At 36.2% G+C, this 22,478-nt stretch overlaps 1 protein-coding gene across 2 annotated transcripts in view; it reads right to left on the reverse strand.

Annotated features, from left to right (window-relative positions):
• The window catches only part of EML5 (EMAP like 5), a gene marked incomplete at both ends in the record, with an annotated part of 162,265 nt that overhangs the window by 22,235 nt on the left and 117,552 nt on the right, over positions 1 to 22,478 (reverse strand). Inside the window, 5 exons of one of the 2 annotated variants that reach the window (XM_079700244.1) lie at positions 9,712 to 9,810; positions 12,074 to 12,203; positions 13,311 to 13,389; positions 20,154 to 20,280; positions 20,986 to 21,187. In XM_079700244.1, coding sequence (XP_079556370.1) covers positions 9,712 to 9,810; positions 12,074 to 12,203; positions 13,311 to 13,389; positions 20,154 to 20,280; positions 20,986 to 21,187 — 637 coding nt within the window. Of the gene's footprint in view, positions 1 to 9,711; positions 9,811 to 12,073; positions 12,204 to 13,310; positions 13,429 to 20,153; positions 20,281 to 20,985; positions 21,188 to 22,478 lie in introns of both variants that reach the window. The other variant, XM_079700243.1, reaches the window with a different exon arrangement.

The following is a 22,478-nucleotide window of genomic DNA, read 5'->3' on the forward strand; positions in this document are numbered from 1 at the left end:
GAACACCGGCAGATCTCATAAAACCAAAATTGCAAGAAAGATCACCACGTAACCAGATAGGATGAAAGAAAAAAAAAAAAAGAAGAAGAATCAGGACGGGACCTGTGCCCTGGCAGAGAGCTATGAAAGAGGAAAGATTCCCTCACCCTGGGAAGTCTCTTCACTGGTGGTGAGATCAGCTGGGACAGAAAGGGAGCTTCAGAGGCTCAGAGAAGAGTACAGCAGCCAGTTTACAGCAAGCGGAACAGATAGAGACCAATACAGAGGGTCCTGGCCACCTCCCTGCCCTCCCCAGCCTGAGATGCGCATCTGCTGGTGTGTGCGGGGATGCTGGGCGCTGAAACTTGGGTTTCAGAGGACAGATCTGGGGAGAGGACTGGGGTTGGTTGTGTGGAGACAGCCTGAAGGGGCTGAAGTGTGGTCCAAGCCACAATCAGGGTGTGCGCAGGAAGGAGCTTGGGTCTGCCACTGAAGTCCCATTGTTAATGCTCGAGGGGAGGGGCAGGGCCCCTGCCATAGGAGCCTCCCATTCTTGGAGTGCTCATGGCTGCGCAGCTCTGCCTCTATGAGCTCTGGGAGAGTGTAAGCACCAGAGGATTGTCCATACTTGGAGGCAGGGCTGAAATCCAAACCGATCCCCAGGGGCTGTGTGACTTTGGAAGCAGGGCTGAAATCTGAGTGTCCCAGAGGTTGTGGGATCTGTGAATTTAGGCACTTTGTAAACTCAGTGCCCGTGGGACATCCGAGTAGATTACTGGTGATCTCGTGGATGGGGTGAGTCCAGCGATAGTGGCTGTGGGCTTTTCCACAGTCTGGGCTGACTCAGTAGCTCTACGATGGGTCCAGGTGCAAGACTTTGGCAGTCCCGGTACCTGATCTCAGCAGTTCTGCACCAAGGGATCTGCACTAGTGGCTTTGTGAGCACAGCACCTGAGGGACACCCAGGACAACTGCCTGAATTCCCACGGTTGAGGTGGGGCCAAGGCAGTGCCAAAACAGTGTACTTTGTGAATCCACCCAACGGGTGACAGGCAACTTCACAGATCACACTTCCTGGTGGACAGCTCCTACAAAGGAATACTCAGGGCTCCTCTCCCTGCTCCAGCCTCACCTACCTCACACCGCAGTTCAGAAACGGATTTGGGGGTGTCTACTCCAACAAGTGGGGAGCAGACCTTGCCCCCAACAGGGCTGTGACAAGCACAGACAAAAGAGGAGGGCCCATTCAACATCCAGTGCGGCTCTGGTCACCACAACAACAATTACACCCCCTATCAAGGGGATAATGGCCAACACACACTGAGGAAAGATGTGGCAGGTATCCATACTAAAAACAGCCCTCGCACTAAAAATATTAGACTCATGAAGCATACACAGGGACACTTCCATATAAAAAGAGCCCTTCAGGACCACAGTAGATAACTGTCTCTCTTAAATTCATAAAGTCAGAGAAATATGAGTAAAATGAAGAAGCAGAGGAACCACTCCCCATTTAAAGATCAAGAGAATTACCCTGAAAGAACAAAGAATGAAGCAGACCTCTCCAGTTTACCAGATCCCGAGTTCAAGAAGGAAGTAATGAAAATACTGAAGGAATGAAGAAGGGCTATTGATAGAAATGCAGATTACTATAAAAAGCAATTAGAAACTATAAAGAGGAGCCGATTAAAATTAGAAAACTCATTTGCCAAGACAAAAGCTGAGCTAAAGGCAATAAATAGCAAACTGGGTAATGCAGAAGAATGAATAAGTGATCTGGAAGGCAGAATAATGGAAATCATCCAATCAGATCAGCAGACAGAAAGACAAATGAAAAAAAAATGAAAGCAATATACAAGACCTATGGGATAATATAAAGCATCCCAATCTATGCATAAGAGGGATCCCAAGAAGGAGAAGAAAAAGGAAAGGGGATTGAAAATATATTTGAAGAAATTATGGCAGAAATTTTTCCAAACCTAAAGAAGGAAACATATCCAGATACAGAAAGCACAGAGGGTCCCAAACAAGATGAACCCAAACAGACCTATACCAAGACATATTATGACTTAAATGGCAAAAGTTTAAGACATAGGGAGGATTCTAAAGGCAGCAAGAGAAAATAAAGAGTAAATAACAAGGGGACACCCATAAGGCTCTCAGCTGATTTCTCCACAGAAACACTGCAGGCCAGAAGGGAGTGGCAAGATGTATTCAAAGTCCTGAAAGGGAAAAACCTGCAAAACAGGATACTCTACCCAGAAATATTATCACTTAGAATAGAAAGAGAGATAAAGAATTTCTCAGACAAGCAAAAACTAAAAGAATACAGCAATACTAAACCTATCCTAAAAGAAATATTGAAAGGTCTTCTCTAAATAGAAAAGAAGCAAGAATCTACAGGAAAGAGAAAATCACAATTGGAAAGTAAATCAAATAAGCCAATAGACAGATTTTTAAAAAATCAAAAAAAAAATGTGTGAAAGCAATAACTACAATGAACATCAAAAGGATAAACACAAAGATGTAAAAGATGACATCAAAATCATATAATGTGGGGGAGGAGAGTAAGAAATGTAGATTTTTTTGTAGATTGTTTGTTTGTCTCAAAGACTCTTTATTCCTTTGCTCGTTCTTTATTTTGAAATGCTTGAGACATGTCAAGTGGTTTTTCTTTTTTCTTTGTGGCCACACTGCACAGCTTTCAGGACCTTAGTTCCCTGACCACAGATAGAACCCAGGCCCCTGGCAGTGAAAGCACTGAGTCCTAACCACTGGGTCACAATGGAACTCCCGATTTTTTTTTTAGAATGTGTTTGAGTCTATAGGACTACCAGTCTAAAGCAAAAAGATATAGTAATGAGTTAACATACTTGAAAAACAGAGTGAAAAACAGAGTAACCACAAATCAAAAACATACAACAGATTCACAAAAACCAAAAAGAAGAGAACATAAGCATAATACAAAAGAAAATCATCAAACCACAAAAAGAAAACAAAAAGGAACAAAGAAGAAATACAAAAACAACTGCAAAACAAGGTTTAAAATGGTAATAAGTATATATCTATCAACAATTACCTTAAATATAATGAACTAAATGCTCCAAACAAAACACACAGAGTGGGGAGGGGATAAATTAGGAGTTTGGGATTAACATATATACACTACTATATATGAAATAGCCAACAAGGACCTATTGTATAGCACAGGGAACTATACTCAGTATTTTATAATAACCTATAAGGGAAAAGAATCTGAAAAAAATAGATATATGTGTATGTGTAACTGAATCACTCTGCTGTACACCTGAAACTAACATTGTAAATCAATTATATCAATAGTTCAATTTAAAAAAAGAAAATCATATGTACTCTCAAGTACAGCTGTAAATAGTAATTATGCTCCTAAGCCTGAAAAATCTCACCCAAAGCCTTAAAACAGTGTGAAAAACATAAGAAAAGTCTCCATGATACTAAGGAAAAAAAAAAAGGACACAGAATAGCAGATTGCATACAAAAAACAAGAGCCTACAATATGCTGCCTACAAGAGATCCACTTTCAGGCGAAGAATACAATAAGTCCCCTATATACGAACAAGTTCTGTTCTGAGAGTGTGTTCGTAAGTCCAACAAAGTTAGCCTCGGTATCCAACTAACACAACTGGCTATATAGTACTGTACTGTAATAGGTTTATAATACTTTTCACACAAATAATACATAAAAAACAAACAGAAAAAATAAAGAACACATTTTTAATCTTACAGTACAGCACCTTGAAAAGTACAGTAGTACAACAGCTGGCATACAGGGTCTGGCATCGAGTAAACAGGCAAGAAGAGTTACTGACTGGAGGAGAGAGAGGAGGTGGGAGACAGTAGAGCTGAAGGATCGTCAGCAATAGGAGATGGAGGGCAAGCTGCAATTTCACTCACACCTGACGCTGATGGAAGGCATGTTCACATCTTTGAAAGTTCACAACTTGAAGGTTCGTATGTAGGGGACTTACTGTACACATAGAGTGAAAGTGAGGGGATGGAAAAAGATATTTCATGCAAACAGAAATGACAAGAAAGTGAGGAGAGCAATATTCATGTCAGACAAAATAGGCTTTAAAACAAAGGCCATAAAAAAAGATAAAGAAGGCCACTATATAATGATAAAAGGATCAATACAAGAGGAGGATATTACACTCGTTAACATATATGCACCCAATATAGGAGCACATAAGTAAGTAAAACAAATACTAACAGACATAAAGGGAGAAATTGACAGGAGTACAATAATAGTAGGAGACCCCACTCATATCAATGGACAGATCTTCCAGACAGAAAATCAATAAGGCAATGGAGATCCTAAATGACACAATAGACCAACTGGATTTAATTGATATTTTTAGGACATTACATCCAAACAGAATACGCATTCTTTTCAAGTGCACATGGAACATTCTCTAGGATTGACCACATACTAGGACACAAAACAAACCTCAACAAACTAAAAGGATAGAAATTACTTCAAGCATCTTTTCTGACCACAACAGCATGAAACTAGAAATCAACCACAGAAAGAGAAATGAGTAAAAACGACTACATAGAGACTAAACAACATGCTACTAAAAAACCAATGTATCAATGATGAAATGAAAGAGGAAATTAAAAAATACCTTGAGACAAATGACAATGAAAACACAATCATACACAATCTATGGGATGCAGCAAAAGCAGTTCTTAGAGGGAAGTTCATAGCGATACAGGTCTTCCTCAAAAAACAAGAAAAATCTCAAATAAACAACCTAACCTACCACCTAAAAGAATTAGAAAAAGAACAAACAAAACCTAAAGCCAGCATAAGAAAGAAAATAATAAAGGTCATGGAGGAAATAAGTATGATAGAGATTTTAAAAAACAATTGAAAAAAATCAATAAAACCAAGAGCTGCTTCTTTGAAAGGGTAAGCAAAATCGACAAGCCTCTGGCCAGGCTCACCAAGAAGAAGAGAGAGGACCCAAATAAACAAAATAAGAAATGAAAGAGGAAAAATAACAACCAATACTGCAGAAATACAAAGAACTGTAAGAGAATACTATGAACAATTATATGCCAACAAATTGGAAAACCTAGAAGAATAAGTTTCGGCAAACCGAAGTCTAGGACCAGATGCCTTTACTGGGGACTTTTACCAAACATGCAAAGAACTTATACTGATCCTTCTCAATCCCTTCCAAAAGACTGAAGAGGAGAGAACACTCCCAAAGCCATTCTCTGAAGCTGTCATTGCCCTAATACCAAAACAAGACAAAGACAATACCAAAGAGACTTCCCTGGTGGCGCAGTGGTTAAGAATCCACCTGCCAATGCAGGGGACACAGGATCGATCACTGGTCCAGGAAGATCCCACATGCCGTGAAGCAACTAAGCCCATGCACCACAACTACTGAGCCTGCGTTCTAGAGCCTGCAAGCCGCAACTACTGAGCCTGCGCTCTAAAGCCCGCAAGCCGCAACTACTGAAGCCCACATGCCCTAGAACACACGTGCCACAACTACTGAGCCCACGTGCCACAACTACTGGAGCCAGCATGATCTAAGGCCTGTGTACTGCAACTACTGAGCCCGCGTTTTGCAACTACTGAAGCCTGCATGCCTAGAGCCCGTGCTCTGCAACAAGAGAAGCCACTGCAATGAGAAGCCTGCACACCGCAACGAAGAGTAGGCCCCGCTCATTGCAACTACAGAAAGCCCGTGTGCAGCAACCAAGACCCAATGCAGCCAAAAAATAAATTAAAAAATAAATTTAAAAAAAGAGACAATACCAAAAAAGAAAACTACAGGCCAATATCTTTGATGAATATAGACACAAAAATTCTCAACAAAATATTAGTAAACTGAATCCAACAACACATAAAAAAGATCATAGGCCTTGATCAAGTGGATTCATCCCAGGGTCACAAGGATGGTTCAACATACACAAATCAATCAACATGATACACCATAACAAGAAAAGAAAAGAAAAGAAAAGAAAAGAAAAAAGAGAAGGGAAGGAAAAGAAAAGAACAGAACAGAACTACATGATCACCTCAATAGATGCAGAAAAAGCATTTGATAAAATGCTTTCGGATGCTTCAACATCCATTCTGATAAAAACTCTCACCAAAGTGGGTATAGAGGGAACATATCTCAACATAATAAAAGCTATTTATGACAAACCCACAGCCAACATAATTCTCCATGGTGAAAAGCTGAAAGCCTTCCTGCTAAAATCTGGAAGAAGACAAGGATGCCCACTCTCACCACTTCTATTCAACACAGTATTGGAAGTCCTAGCCACAGCAATCAGACAAGAAAAAGAAATAAAAGGTATCCAAATTGGAAGAGAAGAGGTAAAACTGTCATATGCAGATGACATGATATATATAGAAAACCCTAAAGACTCTACACAAAACTACTAGAACTGATAAATGAATTCAGCAAGGTAGCAGGATACAAGATTAACATACAGAAATCTGTTGCATTTCTTACATTAACAATGAAATATCAGAAAGGGAAAGTAAAAACACATTAAAAATATATATATATTTATTTATTTATTTATAGCTGCATTGGGTCTTCATCGCTGCGCATGGGCTTTCTCTAGTTGCAGCAAGCGGGGGCTACTCTTCGTTGTGGTGCGTGGGCTTCTCACTGTGGCGGCTTCTCTTGTTGCGGAGCATGGGCTCTAGGTGTGCGGGCTCAGTAGTTGTGGCTCACAGGCTCTAGAGCACAGGCTCAGTAGTTGTACGCATGGGCTTAGTAGCTCTGTGGCATGTGGGGTCTTCCCGGACCAGGGCTTGAACCCATGTCCCGGGCATTGGCAGGTGGATTCTTAACCACTGCACCACCAGGGAAGCTCACACATTCTCTTTTAAAATCACATCAAAAAAAAATAAAATACTTAGGAATAAACCTGACCAAGGAGGTGAAAGACTTAATATGCTGAGAACTATAACACACTGATAAAGGAAATTGATAAACACACTGATAAAGAATTGAAAGATATACCATGCCCTTGGATTGGAAGAATTAATATCATTAAAATAGCCATACTACCCAAAGCAATCTACAGATTTAATGTGATCTCTATCAAATTACCCATAACATTTTTCACAGAACTAGAACAAATAATCCTAACATTTATGTGTGACCATAAAAGACCCAGAATTGCCAAAGCAATCCTGAGGAAAAAGAACAAAGCAGGAGATATAACTCTCTCAGACTTCAGACAATGCTACAAAGCTACAGTAATCAAAATAGCATGGTACTGGGACAAAAAACAGACATGTGGATCAATGGAACAGAACAGGGAGTGTAGAAATAAACCCACACACCTACAGTCAATTAATCTTATACAATGGAGAAAAGATCGTTTCTTCAGCAAGTGGTGTTGGGAAAGCTGGGCAGCTGCATGTAAATCAACGAAGTCAGAGCACATCCTCGCACCATACACAAAAATAAATTCAAAATAGCTTAAAAACTTAAGTATAAGACATGACACTGTAAAACTCTTAGAAGAGAACACAGGCAAAACATTCTCTGACATAAATTGTACCAATGTTTTCTTAGGTCAGTTTCCCAAGGCAATAGAAATAAAAGCAAAAATAAACAAATGGGACCTATGCAAAATTATAAGCTTCTGCATAGCAAAGGAAACCATAAATAAAATGAAAAGACAACCTATGGACTGTGAGAAAACATTTGCAAATGATTCGACCAACAGGGCTTAACTTCCAAAATATATAAACAGCTCATAAAACTAAATAACAAAAAAATGAACAACCCAATCAAAACTTGGGCAGAAGACCTAAACAGACATTTCTCCAAAGAAGACATACAGATGGCCAACAGGCACATGAAAAGATGCTCAACATCACTAATTATCAGAGAAATGCAAATCAAGACTACAATGAGGTATCACCTGATACTGGTCAGAATGGCTATCATCAAAAAGTCTACCAATAATAAATGCTGGAGAGGATGTGGAGAAAAGGGAACTCTTCTACACTACTGGTGGGAATGTAAATTGGTGCAGCCACTATGGAAAACAGTATGGAGGTTCCTCAAGAAACTAAAAACAGAGTTGCCATATAATGCAGCAATCCCACTCCTGGGCATATATCCAGAGAAAACTCTAATTCGGAAAGATACATGCACCCCAATGTTCACAGTAGCACTATTTACAATAGCCAAGACATGGAAGCAACTTAAATGTCCATCAACAGATGAATAAATAAAGAAGATGTGGTATATATACACAATGGAATACTACTCAGCCATAAAAAAGAACGAAATAATGCCATTTGCAGCAATATGGATGGATCTAGAGATTATCACACTAAGTGAAGTAAGTCAGAAAGAGAAAGACAAATACCATATGATATCGCATGTGGAATCTAAAATATGACACAAATGAACTTATTTACAAAACAGAAACAGACTCACAGACATAGAGAACAAACTTACAGTTACCAAAGGAGAAAGGGGGTGGGGGAAGGATAAATTAGGAGTTTGGGATTAGCAGATACAAACTACTATATATAAAACAGGTAAACAACAAGGTCCTACTGTATACCACAGGGAACTATATTCAATATCCTGTGATAAACCATAATGCAAAAGAACGTGAAAAAGAATACATACATTTATATATAACTGAATCACTTTGCTGTACACCAGAATCTAACACAACTTTGTAAATCAACTATATGTCAATAAAAAAATAAATAACTAATATATTCAAAGATTAGAATATTTTGTATATAACAGGTAAGAAGTATTGGTCTACTTTCTTTTTAAAAGTAGAAAATTTTACAGAAAGGAAGATTACAAGGGTCTTTGTGGCATAACTGTAGAACTAATTGATCCAGAACAAGTTTCTAACTGATCAGTTTAGTAATTTATGAAAAATGGAGATATTAAAAGCATAAATTATCTTATTCAAGAAGAAAAAGACATCTGGAAAGCTGGCTTAGCAATTGAGGCCCGCTGAGATCCAATAAACCCAATGATTTTGATCATTTTTACAAATTATACCAGGGTTGTGAAGATGTGACTGACCAAGTCTATTATGTAGTAGTCATAGTGATCAAGGACTGGTAGATATGTCCTAAAGAGACCTACTATCCTCTCAACATTTTGCTTGTGGAGTTACGGCCTTCGTTTAAGTTTTCTATAGAGTTGAAAGAAAACAGCAAGATAGGGGATTTCAAAAACAGTTGGCAAATTAGATCACTGCCAAAGAAAAGGGCAGAAGGGCTCTACTAACATGGAACAAACTCGGCTTCTCTCTTCTTTCTAGATTATGCCCTGCTGAGGCAGATGTGCTCCCCCTCTCAGTCCAGTTACTTCTCGGCTCCTCTTATTTACCATTCCCTCCTCAAATTCTTCCTTTCTGCTTTATATGCTGTTGAATTAAAACTTTTTGCTCATCAGAAATTTCTGCTACAGGACTAAATCCAACTATTTCAACTACCACAGAATAGCTTCTTCTTAATTCTGAACCATCTAAGCCAACTCAGATAACCCAAGTGAGAGAAAGGTGCCTGGAAGCAAATAATATGGTAAAAGTGAGTATCTGCTTTATGTATAAATGCATTTTGAACAATACACAAATATATTTTAGTATTTTTCCTAAGAGATTAAATTAATTTGAACAAGACAATTACTTAAAATTGTTTCTTTTTAAAATATAGAAACATACCTACTTGGCCAGTTGCCACTATGTTGATAAATTTGGGGTGCTGATTTACAGTGAGGCACAGAATATCATCATTATGTTCCTGATAAAAACTCTGAGTCCCTAGAAAAAAAAGAATTTGAGAATTAAATCTGAAAACTTTAAGGTGAAATAGTCAAATGCACTTACACAGAGTAATAAACTGCTGTGTTTAACTTACTTGCTTATTTAACACACATACATGTATATATTTTTTGTGGTCGTGCCGTGCGGCTTGCAGGATCTTAGCTCCCTGACCAGGGATCGAACCTGTGCCCCCTGCAGTGGAAGCGCCAAGTCTTAACCACTGGACTGCCAGGGAAGTCCCAACACATATTTTTTTGAGCACAACATATACACTTCATCCTAAGGATGGAAACATGACCAAGAAATCCTTAAAGTAACGAACCCTGAAAGGCATAAACCATGTAATATGAGGTTGAAGACATCAAGTGCCACAAGAGTTAAAGATCAAAATGCTATGGAAATTTGTAGCAGATTCTTCTTCTTATGAGCAGATGGCACTTCTGGACTGACACAACAGATTCTATAAATGTGAATGTGAGTGGGGAAGGGCCTTCCAGGGAGAGGGATACTTGAAGCAAAGGTACAAAGGCAGGAAAGTACTGGGTATGCATATAGATGGCTCATTTGGCTGAAGTGTAGGGTAACAAAAAAGAAAAGTAAGAAACAGGTTGGGCAGGCAAATTGGAACTAGAATTACAGAGGATTTTGAAAATAAGCCTATTATTAAATTTCATATTTATTCTGTAGTCAGTGGGGAGGTACTGAAGAATCCTGATCAAAGAAGTAATGTGATTACTCTAGCAGCAGTGATAGCGAAGAGACTTTAGCAGACTGTGACTGTGCAGGAGGCAGTAAAGGTGGGCTTGTGCAAGTAAAACAGAGAGGTGGGAAATGAGGTCAGGACGGTAGACTGGGTCCAGATGATAGAGTAACATCAGTACTAGGTCCTCCGAAAAGCAAAACAAAACCAAAGAAAACATTTAAAAAATGTCATTTAACATATCTAACATTAAAACAACTTCTCGAAGTGCAATGCGCTTCATATTTCCCAGGGCTGAGAGTTCAGTTAAAGGAACAAACAAGTAATTATATGTGCTGTTGGCTAAATTAGTAGATCAGCTAATAGGTCAAGACTTCTTAGACTGTAAACATAGCAGTGTATCTCCATAATGGTGAGAGGCCAAATAACCAGAACTGGAGCAGGTGCTTAGTCTTCCCTCTGCCATCTCTCGCTACATCCCATCATTAGAAAGATGATTAATTAAAAATCAGGAAATTAAAAATAAAGAAAATTACAAGTATAAATATGAAAGTGTATTTATACTTTCATCCCTATGTAATTTGTCTTTTGTTATCATCCCTATTCTCTTTGAAGGATAAGTGAAGCCTCAAAGAGGATTTTCTTTCTAAGAGGTATTTTTTTAAATGACCCAAATTATTAAATGGAAAATTGCCATTGATTTGTGTAATACTGATAAATCTTTTTCTTAGGGCAACTAAAACAGAAATATCATATTAATTATTAATACTGACCAGGGGTTGGGGGATTATGACTCACATAATCCACTCTACCTAATTAGAATGAAGCTACCAGAGGAAAAAGCCAGACATGTTTGGACTAGATAATCTATATCTTTACTTCTTTTAGACTTTTATGAAGTTTACAACTATATGTAATAAAATAGAATTCAAAATTAATACTGAGTATTACTAGTAAAATTATCACATCATTGGTCATCAAATGATGCTCAGAGAACTTTCTTTGCTTTTCAACAATCCAATCAGTTAAATAGAAATCAGGAAATACTTTCTCATTTTCTTGAATCTAACAAGGTATCATCAGTCAAGTCACCGGCAGGCAGCTTTCTTAGTTAACCTCCTTGGCTTTCCGAGGGCTCAGTGTGAACACTGCCACTCCACCCCGCTCCCTAGCAATCACTCATCCAACGTGCTGCTTTCAGTCACTAACCGTCAAAGACAACCATCCAAACCATCCACTTTCGCGTTTAGGTTATGGGGAAATAGAATAAAGTCACAAACGGTTTCGCTATAAAATGTGCTTTCAATATACAGTAATCCTTTACTTCTCATCGAGATCTTTGAGCACTTTGCATTATGAAATCCTTTTTTGCCGTGTTAAATGTCTTCAAGACTGTAAATTTGTTACTTAAAATATTACTAGAAAGTTCTACAGTATGAAATATTTATATTCTAGATTCACATATTTTAATTATTTATATTTTTAACAAAGAGTTTTAAGATGCTAAATTAAAAATTCTAAATTTTAAAAAGTGGGGAATGGAGAATCAGGGTTTCCTACCTGTAGCAATGTTGTGCAGAATTCCCACGGATGCAGTGTGATAAATTATATCATCACCATCATTTAAATAATGAACATTATTCCTACAGTCTCTGCCTCGATAGCCAAAAACAAGCTCCAACACAAGGTCCTATAACAATGATAAAACCATTATACAATTCCTCATGTCTAAATGTTCACCATTATTTTGTTACATAGAGTACTGGTGTCTTCAGTCAAAATGGAGGATGCATTTTTGATGTTTTATAAATTTCAAACACAAAATTAACCTAGATATACCTCTCTATGTAACCCGTTTTGGGCAGCTGAAACACACATTCCATACGTTTCTACATAAAGTCATAAAAATGAAAGGAGAACCACAAGGTCATCTGATTCCAAGAATTTTAGTTCTTAAGATTTCATGTTAAACATTGAGATACTTCTTGTGTCCAAAAGAAGAATATTTCGGTTTGTGTTAAACTAGTCAAAATATTTGATCTGCATATGTAACTCAGGATAACTTATGTCCAAGTGATGTACTTTCAAGGATCCAGACAGTATATCAGCTTTGTGCACTAAGCAGGCTGTCTCTGATAACCCATGCTAAAGTTCTAGCAGATAATTCTGCTACTCCAAGTGTCCATTTTCACCCTGCGAGGCTGAGTGGGGTAGGAAGTACAACAATCTCCCTCCCACAGCTTTACGCCTTGTTTTAGACCTCACTTAGCACAGTTTGCTTGTTGCTGCTGATACTGAGATTATGAAATGTCTTCCTTTTTTGCTCAATTACTGTGCAAAGGTTTCTTTGCTTCGAAGCAGAACCTTCATTAAACCCTACAGTGAATACACCACATGGAGTAAAAGTTCCTGATTTGGTGTAAGCATTAAACCTTTAAGTTATAAATTCAAACTGCTAAGTATAAGACACTGCCAAAGTGCTTATGCTTCCATAAACCACGTATCATTCCATACATTTACATTTAGAAGTTTTCTGAGATACAGTTCAATTTAGGGTATTATTCACAGAAAACTAAAAGAAAGACTAATAAAAAAAGGAACAGAGGATATCAATCCAAGACTCAGATTTGACAGTTAAGCAATCAATTTTTATAACCAAACAAAAAAAATATTCAACAGTACATTTATTTTCATAAAGAATAATGAAAAGATTTAGATGTTTTCCAAAAAGGAAACAAACTAAACCTGTATATATTTTAAGGTACCAATTAACACCGGGGAGTGGGATTTTCCTCACCTCTATGGGTCTCTTTTTCTTGCCGACATTGTTGGTCTGGAGTTTCACTGGCTGTGGCGGGGCCCTGCTCACAGGAGGCCTGAAACAGGGAAGTGGGAAAGAGGAAAGGAACCCATCACTGGGTGCCTTCACTGAGCTTCTCTCACCTGCCCTCCAGAGGCAAATGTCTCTGACACACCTTCACAAAAATGAACCCAATCTATGTTTCTCACTAGACTCCACCCTCTGTATCTTGATATCTTCTAAAGCAGAAAGGTGGAAAGAAAATATGAGAACTTCTATTCATTTTTCTTTTAACTTCTTTGGTGTATGTTTCATAAATGTAACTAATGTAATAGCACAAGAACAGATAGATGATAAAAATATACAAATGTTAGTTTTACACACTCAAAAACTTCTACATGGGGTATATTATCAACAAAGCCTAGATTACTGCTCTAAAGTAGCTACCTCAGTATCTTGCACATGGCAGGTACTCAATATATTCTTCTTGAATTTTGAAAATATTTGTATAAACTTTCCATACTGTTGGCAACATAAGTCATGTGTGAGTTCAAATCTGTACTCTTTACCTGCTCCTCTGTGCCCTTTATCTTCTCTTCTTCTGAAGTCCCTAGTATGGTTATGGCATCACCTTCAGTTAGTCAAGCAAGACATTTTACAGTTACAAAGCACTGTAAACCATACAACACTCTGTAAAAGGTTATTACTATTGTCTCCAACTCCTTCTCTTCCCTTATTCTCACTATTAACTACATATTTTTCAACTTTACCTACATAGTAGCTCTCAAATCTATCCCTCTCCTTCTCTGTTTCCATCACTAGTTCAGGATCTATTTATAATGAATGTGTCATTAGGTGTACAGAGTTCCCATTTTCTATTATTTAAACATGGAGACTCTTCCCTAAAAAAAAAAACCCTTTGTTTAATTTTTTGTTTTTTTGGGGTTTTTTTGCGGTACGCGGGCCTCTCACTGCTGTGGCCTCTCCCGTTGCGGAGCACAGGCTCCGGATGCACAGGCTCAGCGGCCATGGCTCACGGGCCCAGCCGCTCTGCGGCATGTGGGATCTTTCCCGGACCGGGGCACAAACCCGTGTCCCCTGCATCGGCAGGCGGACTCTCAACCACTGCACCACCAGGGAAGCCCCCTTTGTTTAATTTTTTTAAAATCCACACACATCATTTAGTTTAGTTTTAACTCAGAGAGCCGTTATTCAAATGTTTAGTAACCTAAAGACTGAATCTAAATCAATCATATATCAACTCCCTCTTCCAAATTTTAATATTAATTTTGTAACAACTAAATTAGAAAATGATGTAAATTAACTTTCCAGTGGAAAAAATTCCAACATTTCTGAATAAATCCATAAAATTAAAGGCATAACAATATATTTGCATTTTCAAAATGATTTTCAAGTTATACATCTATAAAAAGTAAATGAAGTGTTATATCTTGAACATGTAATATAAGAGAAATGTGTATTTTCATATATAATGTGAAGCAGTATGTAGAAGTATAGAAGAATGACTGGTGACATAAAAGTTAAATGCACTTGCAACACTCTATAAAGAACTTTTCAAATTATCACAAAATTTTTTGGTTTCAAACCTTTTTCATATATTTTTGAATATCTGTAAGTAATAAATATAACTGACTTTATAATATTTAACATTTTAAAATATTTCTGCTAAAATCATTTTAAAGAATGACAGAAGCTTTGGCTTTTCTTCCAAGTCAATTTTGTTGAACTTTATTCAACGTTATTGTCTGACAGCTTTAATAAATGTATAATTTTTATCTATAAATCCTGTATAACGGTTAAGCATATTTTAATTTTTGTAAAGATAATTTATATAGATATATTATTGCTTGAAATTCTACAACTTGGAAAATTATACAAGTTGAATGAATAAAGTTTTAGTAAAGCAGTTACTTATATAGTATGAATCCAATAATTAAGATGTAGTCATTTCAGGGATACTGATTTCAAAGGAGAAAAACATGGAAAACTGTGAATCGAGGTAAAGAACACCAAGTAACATAGCTTATTAATGGTAAATATGAAAGATAACAAAGATACAAAATTGGGTCGCATAGAGCATAGTAAAGAGAGAGGATTACCTGGAACCTCTTTCCAGCAGCAGATAAAAAAGGGAAAAGATTACAACACAGATTTGCATTTAAAATAGTAGTACAATATTTCCTGTAATAAAATATGTTTACAAGTTTAATGCAGATAAACTATATTGTATATAGTAAAGGGCTATTGTTTTTATTTATTGCTATATATAAGAAAAGGCTTAGGCTTAGGGCTACTCCATTCATGGCAGGGAAATCAGAAGAAAGAAGATGAAAAAGAAAAGAATTCAACATGTTCTATGTTGTAAACATTAAAGCTTGCCATTCTTATTTTTCCACAGTGCAATCTGAATTTCAAACAAAATATTTAAGCTTACTTAATGTCTATTAACTTAAACGGCTGGTAGCACTGGCCCTGCTATTAAGGACTGCCTAAGGAACCTAACTAAGTTCCCCCTCCTCTGACCCAAGAGGGATTCCCAGTCAGCCAGTCTAACCAAGGAGGCAGAGTGAGTCTCAAGACCATGCTGGATTTGGGACTTTTCTAGCAAAGGAAGTAACTTAAAAGAAAAAAATTCCCCTTAACAACATAATGACTGAACAGAACTGGAAGGGATCACAGAAGTTAATCTTACCCATCCTCCCAGTGAAACCAGGAATCGTCTTTACATGTCTAGAACATCCCTTCATAGCACTGAAGACAAGTGGTGATTTACTAAACTCTGCATGAACACTGCTCGTCACAAGGAGGTCACTCCTACAGAAGTCATTCATACCTAAGACAGCAATTATATCTCCACTTTGGTTTTTTTTGAAACTAGTGATTCCCAAAGTGATGAATTATTCTTTGTGTAAAGTGGCCTCCCAACATTCCTTTACCCCCGTTTCCTTCTAGATCACTGTAAACTGCCAATGTCCCTTTAAAATGCAGAGATCAGTCCTGAATAAGCTACTCTAGATCTGATGTTAGGTCTGAATGTTTTATTTCTTTTAAAATAGTATAAGATTATGAGGGCTTTTTTAGAAGTCACATCACAGTCTGGACTCATATCTTTGCACACATCACCTCCTGCTTAAAACAGATAATGAATTCCTGCTATCTGCCAAATTAATTAAAGAGTGCCTAATATTTGATGTTCTGTACAATCTGAGCTCAAATCTACTTTTTCATCCTATCTGCCAGCATTTTCCTACTGGTACCTTTTTTACTTCTGAAACAGACTAGGCTTTTCCATACTGTCCTGTTTCAGAAACTGTCTGAAGATATTTTTATCTCACTAAAGGTAGCTACAAAAGCACCCTAAAGAGTCCCTTCTTGCACATATCATTTTATTAAACATACAAATATCATTACTGCCCCTATGTGAGTGTCTAGAAATTAATGAATACATTAAACAAGCATTAAATGAAGCTAACAGGTTTGTTGTCAACTGGAAAAGTTTTCACTGATAAATATGTGTGACTGTTTTTATGAGTCTGAAATTTAAGGAAAAACTAAAACTATTAGAGTATAGGAGTTTGTGAAAAGTCATTTGTAAAAACACTGATTATAATGAAGACCCTCATAACAACACCCACATATTGTATCTATAAATGCAACTCTTCTGTAGGATTTGTCCTATTTCACTTTCTGGTTCTTTCTCAACAAATGTAGTTCAATGTTTTATAGGGAAAAAAAAAAACCTTAAAATACCACAAAGACCAAAATAGAAGAATAAATTTTTGAGAAAAGTATTTTCTTTCATAAAATACTTACCTTACTACTCCCTGCCTTCAAAAGGAGCAAGAGGAAAAAAGTAAGGAGATATACATGAAAACTGATGATGAATCAAATGTAGCAGCTTACTAAACAGAATAAAGATAATATGTCAACAGAATTCTAATGAAATACAAAAAGGCCTAAATTTTATGTCATATTATTTTGAATATTTTTTATTCAAAAATACTGGAAATTTGATTGACAAGTAACTACTTAAAATACATAAGATTAGCTATAAAAATATTTATAGAAAAAGAAAAACATAAAATTATTAATGTCATTTAGGAAAAAGACTCCACGAAAGTGTCAACTAAATAAAGTTGTCAAATTGTCATCAGAAATATTTTCCTTTTAAGTGGATATTTGACAAGCATTTGTTTTAATTGTTTAAAAAGTGCTTTGTTTTGTATATGACAATATACTTTATTTAAAACATGAAAACAATTATGTATACAGACCACTTCATCTCACAAAAATTCAAAGCTGATGAAAAGAAATATCTCTTCACTTTTATCTCCTTTGATTCCTGCATTTTATGAAAATGAAGGCTCCTAACTATGAATCACAATAATGACTTCTGCGTTGGCATTTTCAGAAGAATTTAGTAGAGGTGAATTGTAAAATAATTTGAGGACAAAATGCAAAATAAATAAAAAATAATTTTGAGGGCTTCCCTGGTGGCGCAGTGGTTGAGAGTCCGCCTGCCGAGGCAGGGGACGCGAGTTCGTGCCCCGGTCCGGGAGGATCCCACATGCCGCAGAGCGGCTGGGCCCGTGAGCCATGGCTGCTGAGCCTGCGCGTCTGGAGCCCGTGCTCCGCAACGGGAGAGGCCACAACAGTGAGAGGCCCGCGTACCGAAAAAAAAAAAAAAAATAATAATAATAATAATAATAATTTTGAGAAAGTTAGCTATAAAAAATGCAAGCTAACAGCAAAGATTACAATTATGACAGTGTTAACCATTCTTTGTGAGCAGTAAAATGTTTCCATCTATCAGAACTCGGGTCTCTTCAGCAATGAAGGAGGAAATTTAAGTGTTTTACCGTGAGAGATGGCCTACAGGTTAAAATTAGGTCACATCTTCTGACATACCAAATTTATCTGATAAGTGATAATATTTTCTTCAAAAAATCAATATAATAAATGAAAAAGATTAATGGGAATGTCTAGAGTTCCTTCTTCCCTATATTACATTTTTCATTACCTGTGAGGTATAATTTCTTTTAGGTAATATTAAGTACTATACTGCAAATATTCTAATTATGATCATCTATATTTGCATACTGATATGTACTCTTCTGATTAATAAATATATAGGTAGTGTTCATTACTTTGTGGATATTTAATTTCAGTACCAAAAAGAAAAATTGTTAGAGAGTTCCCTGGTGGTCCAGTGGTTAGGACTTGCCGCTTTCACTGCCGTGGCCCTGGGTTCAATCCCAAGCCGTGCGGCGCGGCCTGAAATGAAATGAAATTCAAAAAAGGGGAAGTGTGTCAGTATTAACCAGGTATCTCCTTAGGTTACCTTGTATTTTATTCCAAGGAAGGGGCGGGTGAAGACTTACTACTTAAATTCTTATATACATTATTTCATTTCATGAAATACTCCATAAATTGGGGATTATGATGCTTATTTTACCTTTGTGGAAACTGAGGCTCAGAGAGAATGGTTTCTCAAGGTCACACAATTGGCAAATGATAAAAATGAATATTTTAACCCATTTATCTGATTCCAAAAACCATGTCCTTTGCACTATATGACGTAGCCTTCTACCAAGTCATTTCAACCTTCCTCAGCTTTTAAAAAACATACCTCTAGTTTAATAACTTGCCTCTTTATAAGTGATGACTAAACAGATAATCACTGTCTACCCTCTTTCTGTAAGGTGACCCCCCCATTTCTATTATCTGAGGTATACCACCATCAGCAAATGGGGCACCTGGAAGAGGAGCTGTGGAGGCATCATGACCTCAACATTCTACCTAGAATTTCAGTTCAACAGCATCTCTAGTTCTCCCCTTCTCCATCAATAACATGAATCTCACCCTTCCAACTTCATTCTTTTCCCTGGATATTAAATCCATAGATGTAAACTCAAATTCCTCTGCCAATGATCATTTCTATCTAGCTGAGCTCTAATGGTCTTTAGCACTATCCTCACTAACTATACATTCACTTGAATTTTCCACAAATTCTGTTCACTGTGAATGAATTCCCTTTCATTTTTAGCTTTTCCCTCAAATACTAACTTTTTATAATAACGTTTTCCTCATCACAGCTTTCTACAGAAGAGGTCACTGCTGTTCCTACCTCCCACTGCTTCTTTGTTCTTCAATGTAGTTTCTGAATAATTTTTCCTTTATCATTTCTTAAAACCTCTTCATTTCTGAAATCCATGCCATTCACTGATCCATATGCCTCTTTATTGCTTTCTATCTTCTCTAATGATTTTAAAAGCATCAGGCTCACAGTTTCTCTCTTTCCTCATAAAACTGCAGTGCACATAGCCTTATTTTTGATTTGCTGATTCTAGACAAAGACCAATAATTCCCATTAGAAACAAGCTATACTTCAACTTGTCTTTTTGGAAAAATTTTAAATAATGACTTTCTATCCTTGATCAAAGGCACATGGATAAAAAGGCCTTTTAAAAATTTAATCATCTCTCTGCTCATGTGCTTCCTAAAACATAATAAGTATTGGATTCAATTTGTATTACTTCTTGAAACCCTATCACATATATGTATAAAAGTTAGCAAATAAGATTCCTTTAATCATATAGACTTTATATGTAGCATCATTCCCTAAGCTACTTGCAAAAGACAGTGTCATTACCAAAAAGTATTTAAGGACAAACATGCTTTCTAAGAGGTGCTGGGGACTGTAAAATGCAAGAGTACCACTGTTACTGAGTTTTTGCAAAAATTCATTCAGTTAAACAATCAATTCAAGTTTTAATACTAATATCTTTTTCTTCATCTAGTTTTAAACTTGATTGTTACCTCTCATCAATTGAGGGTTCTTTTTGTTGCAAATGAGGCTTGATTCCAAACACTGGGCGAATATTTGTTGATAAGGCTCTGATGGTATAACTGATTTCATTCTCCCTTGTGACATCACTGTCATAGCCTAACATCAAAATATAAGAATTATTCTCTATGTTATAACTGAGGAGCTCACTTATGATCTTAAAAATTGGATACAAGGATGTTCAACAATATGAAATAAGTTTAATACACTGTGTTATAATCAAATTATGCAATAACATACAGCCAGTAAAATGTAGAAGAATATTTAATGATAAAGTTCTCAAAGTATTGCTAAGTGATAATAGCAAGCTACAAAAAATAAACTCAATATGATGTCATTTTTGTTAAAAAAATATAATGTATAGAAATACACATACCCCTATGGGTATACCCCAAATGTTAAACAGAGGTTATCTCCAACTGGTCAAATTATGGATGCTGTGTTTATTTTTTATTGCAAAACATACTTTCTAATTTTTCTGTAATGAGCTGGTATTACTGGTATATTAGGAGAAAAACAAAATTATTTTAAAATATGAGGCTCAATGCTATAAATTTATTTTAACAGTACTCATTTAAAGTATGATTATCATTCATTGGTAAATGAAGAATATCTAAGTTATTAGTATATGACAGCCTGTTGTTTTTGATTCACAAAACCAATTCTGTTGTTAAACAGACCGAAAGGACTAAAACCACAATTATTCAAGCATTATTATTACTTATTTAACTTCCACAGTTTAAATCAGTTGTGCTAAATTTTTTCTATGTTTTTGTTAAACTAAAATATTTTAAAATGACATACCCCCATCTTCTTCAGAATCTATATCAGATTCTTCACTATCACAAGGCCTTTTTTCTCGATATCCCTCCAGTTCATTTGTCCAAACCATTAAGGACATATCTGTACCTCCTAAGGTAACCAACATGCTGTCATCAAAAGTCCAGCGCACATTTGTGACATGTGTACTATGGGCCACATACCTCTTAAACTTTCCAAATTTTCCCTAAAGGTAAAAAAAAAAATTCAAAAAATCTTTCTGAGAAATTTTATTACTTGAAAACATTGTTATAATTTTGAATTTCTTTCTTAATCTGTGATTGGAAATTAATCATTACAAAGGCACCTTGTAAAAAAAAAGAGAGAAAATATTGAAACTCACTAAAATAAAAAATAACAATTCCCAAACCTGATGTGGACAGGATAAAACTAGTAGTTTTGCACATTACTAGTACTATGGGCATAACTTTTTTGGAAATCAACTTGGCATTCTACATTGAAAGCATGAAAATGCTGACCTTTGTCTCACCAATCCCTCTTTAAGAGATCTATGCTAAGACATTTTCTGTGTAAAAAATAGCTGCCACAGTATTTACTTATAGCAGTGAAACATTTTATATACCTTAAATATTCAATAGAGCAATAGTTAATTACGGTGGATTTCTTTGGAATAGTACATATCTGTTAAAACAATGGCTATGCAGACATATTGTTGGAAATAGACAAAATAACTGGGAAAATCAGTATATAAATGCCTATGTACATACAGCACAGCCATATTAACAAAAAGTAATTAGCAAACATTTCTGTATATACCCAAGTAAATATCTTTCATCGTAGTTCTTTAGTGTTTTTGTTTATAAGCAGATGTTACACATAGGAATGTATTTTTCTTGTAAATATAAAGAAAAATCCAAGTTATAGATACTGGCAACTTTTAAATCTAAACACTAGCATTACCAAATTTCGTAAGTAAATTTCAGATCAACATATCATAAGCAGGTTTTAGATGGACATCTTTTCAAGGGCGTTAAAATAAGAAATGTCTTAAATATACAAAACACAGTAATAGCTAAATCAGTGAATTCTTTGGAAATGAAGACTCTTAATAAAAATTAGCTGAAATAGAAGGGGAATCTGTCATCAAAACACTGTAAGAAGGTAGCTTCCCTAAGATTTTGTGGTTCTTGCTACAGTAAGGTGAAGAAGCAATCTGCAGACCAATATCCTAGAACATATTTTTAAGGTTCCTATACCATCTAGAATATTGAGAATGACGTTTTTGACTAATAAATGTTCTATTGGAACACATTCTTATACAGATACTTAAGTGTATCTAAAACAAGGATTTGTGAAATATTTTCTTGGGTGCCTGAGTTCTCTACGGGAATTTTTAAACTTGTGTTTTCATTTCGATGCTGATCTAAAAATATTCATATGAGCAGTTAATTAAGACCACCATGCACTGAATATCATGATTTCAGTGCCATATTTCAAATTTATATTTATGTTCATGT

The sequence above is a fragment of the Hyperoodon ampullatus genome, assembly GCF_949752795.1.
Source record: "Hyperoodon ampullatus genome assembly, chromosome: 3".
In the NCBI taxonomy this organism is placed as follows: domain Eukaryota; kingdom Metazoa; phylum Chordata; class Mammalia; order Artiodactyla; family Ziphiidae; genus Hyperoodon; species Hyperoodon ampullatus.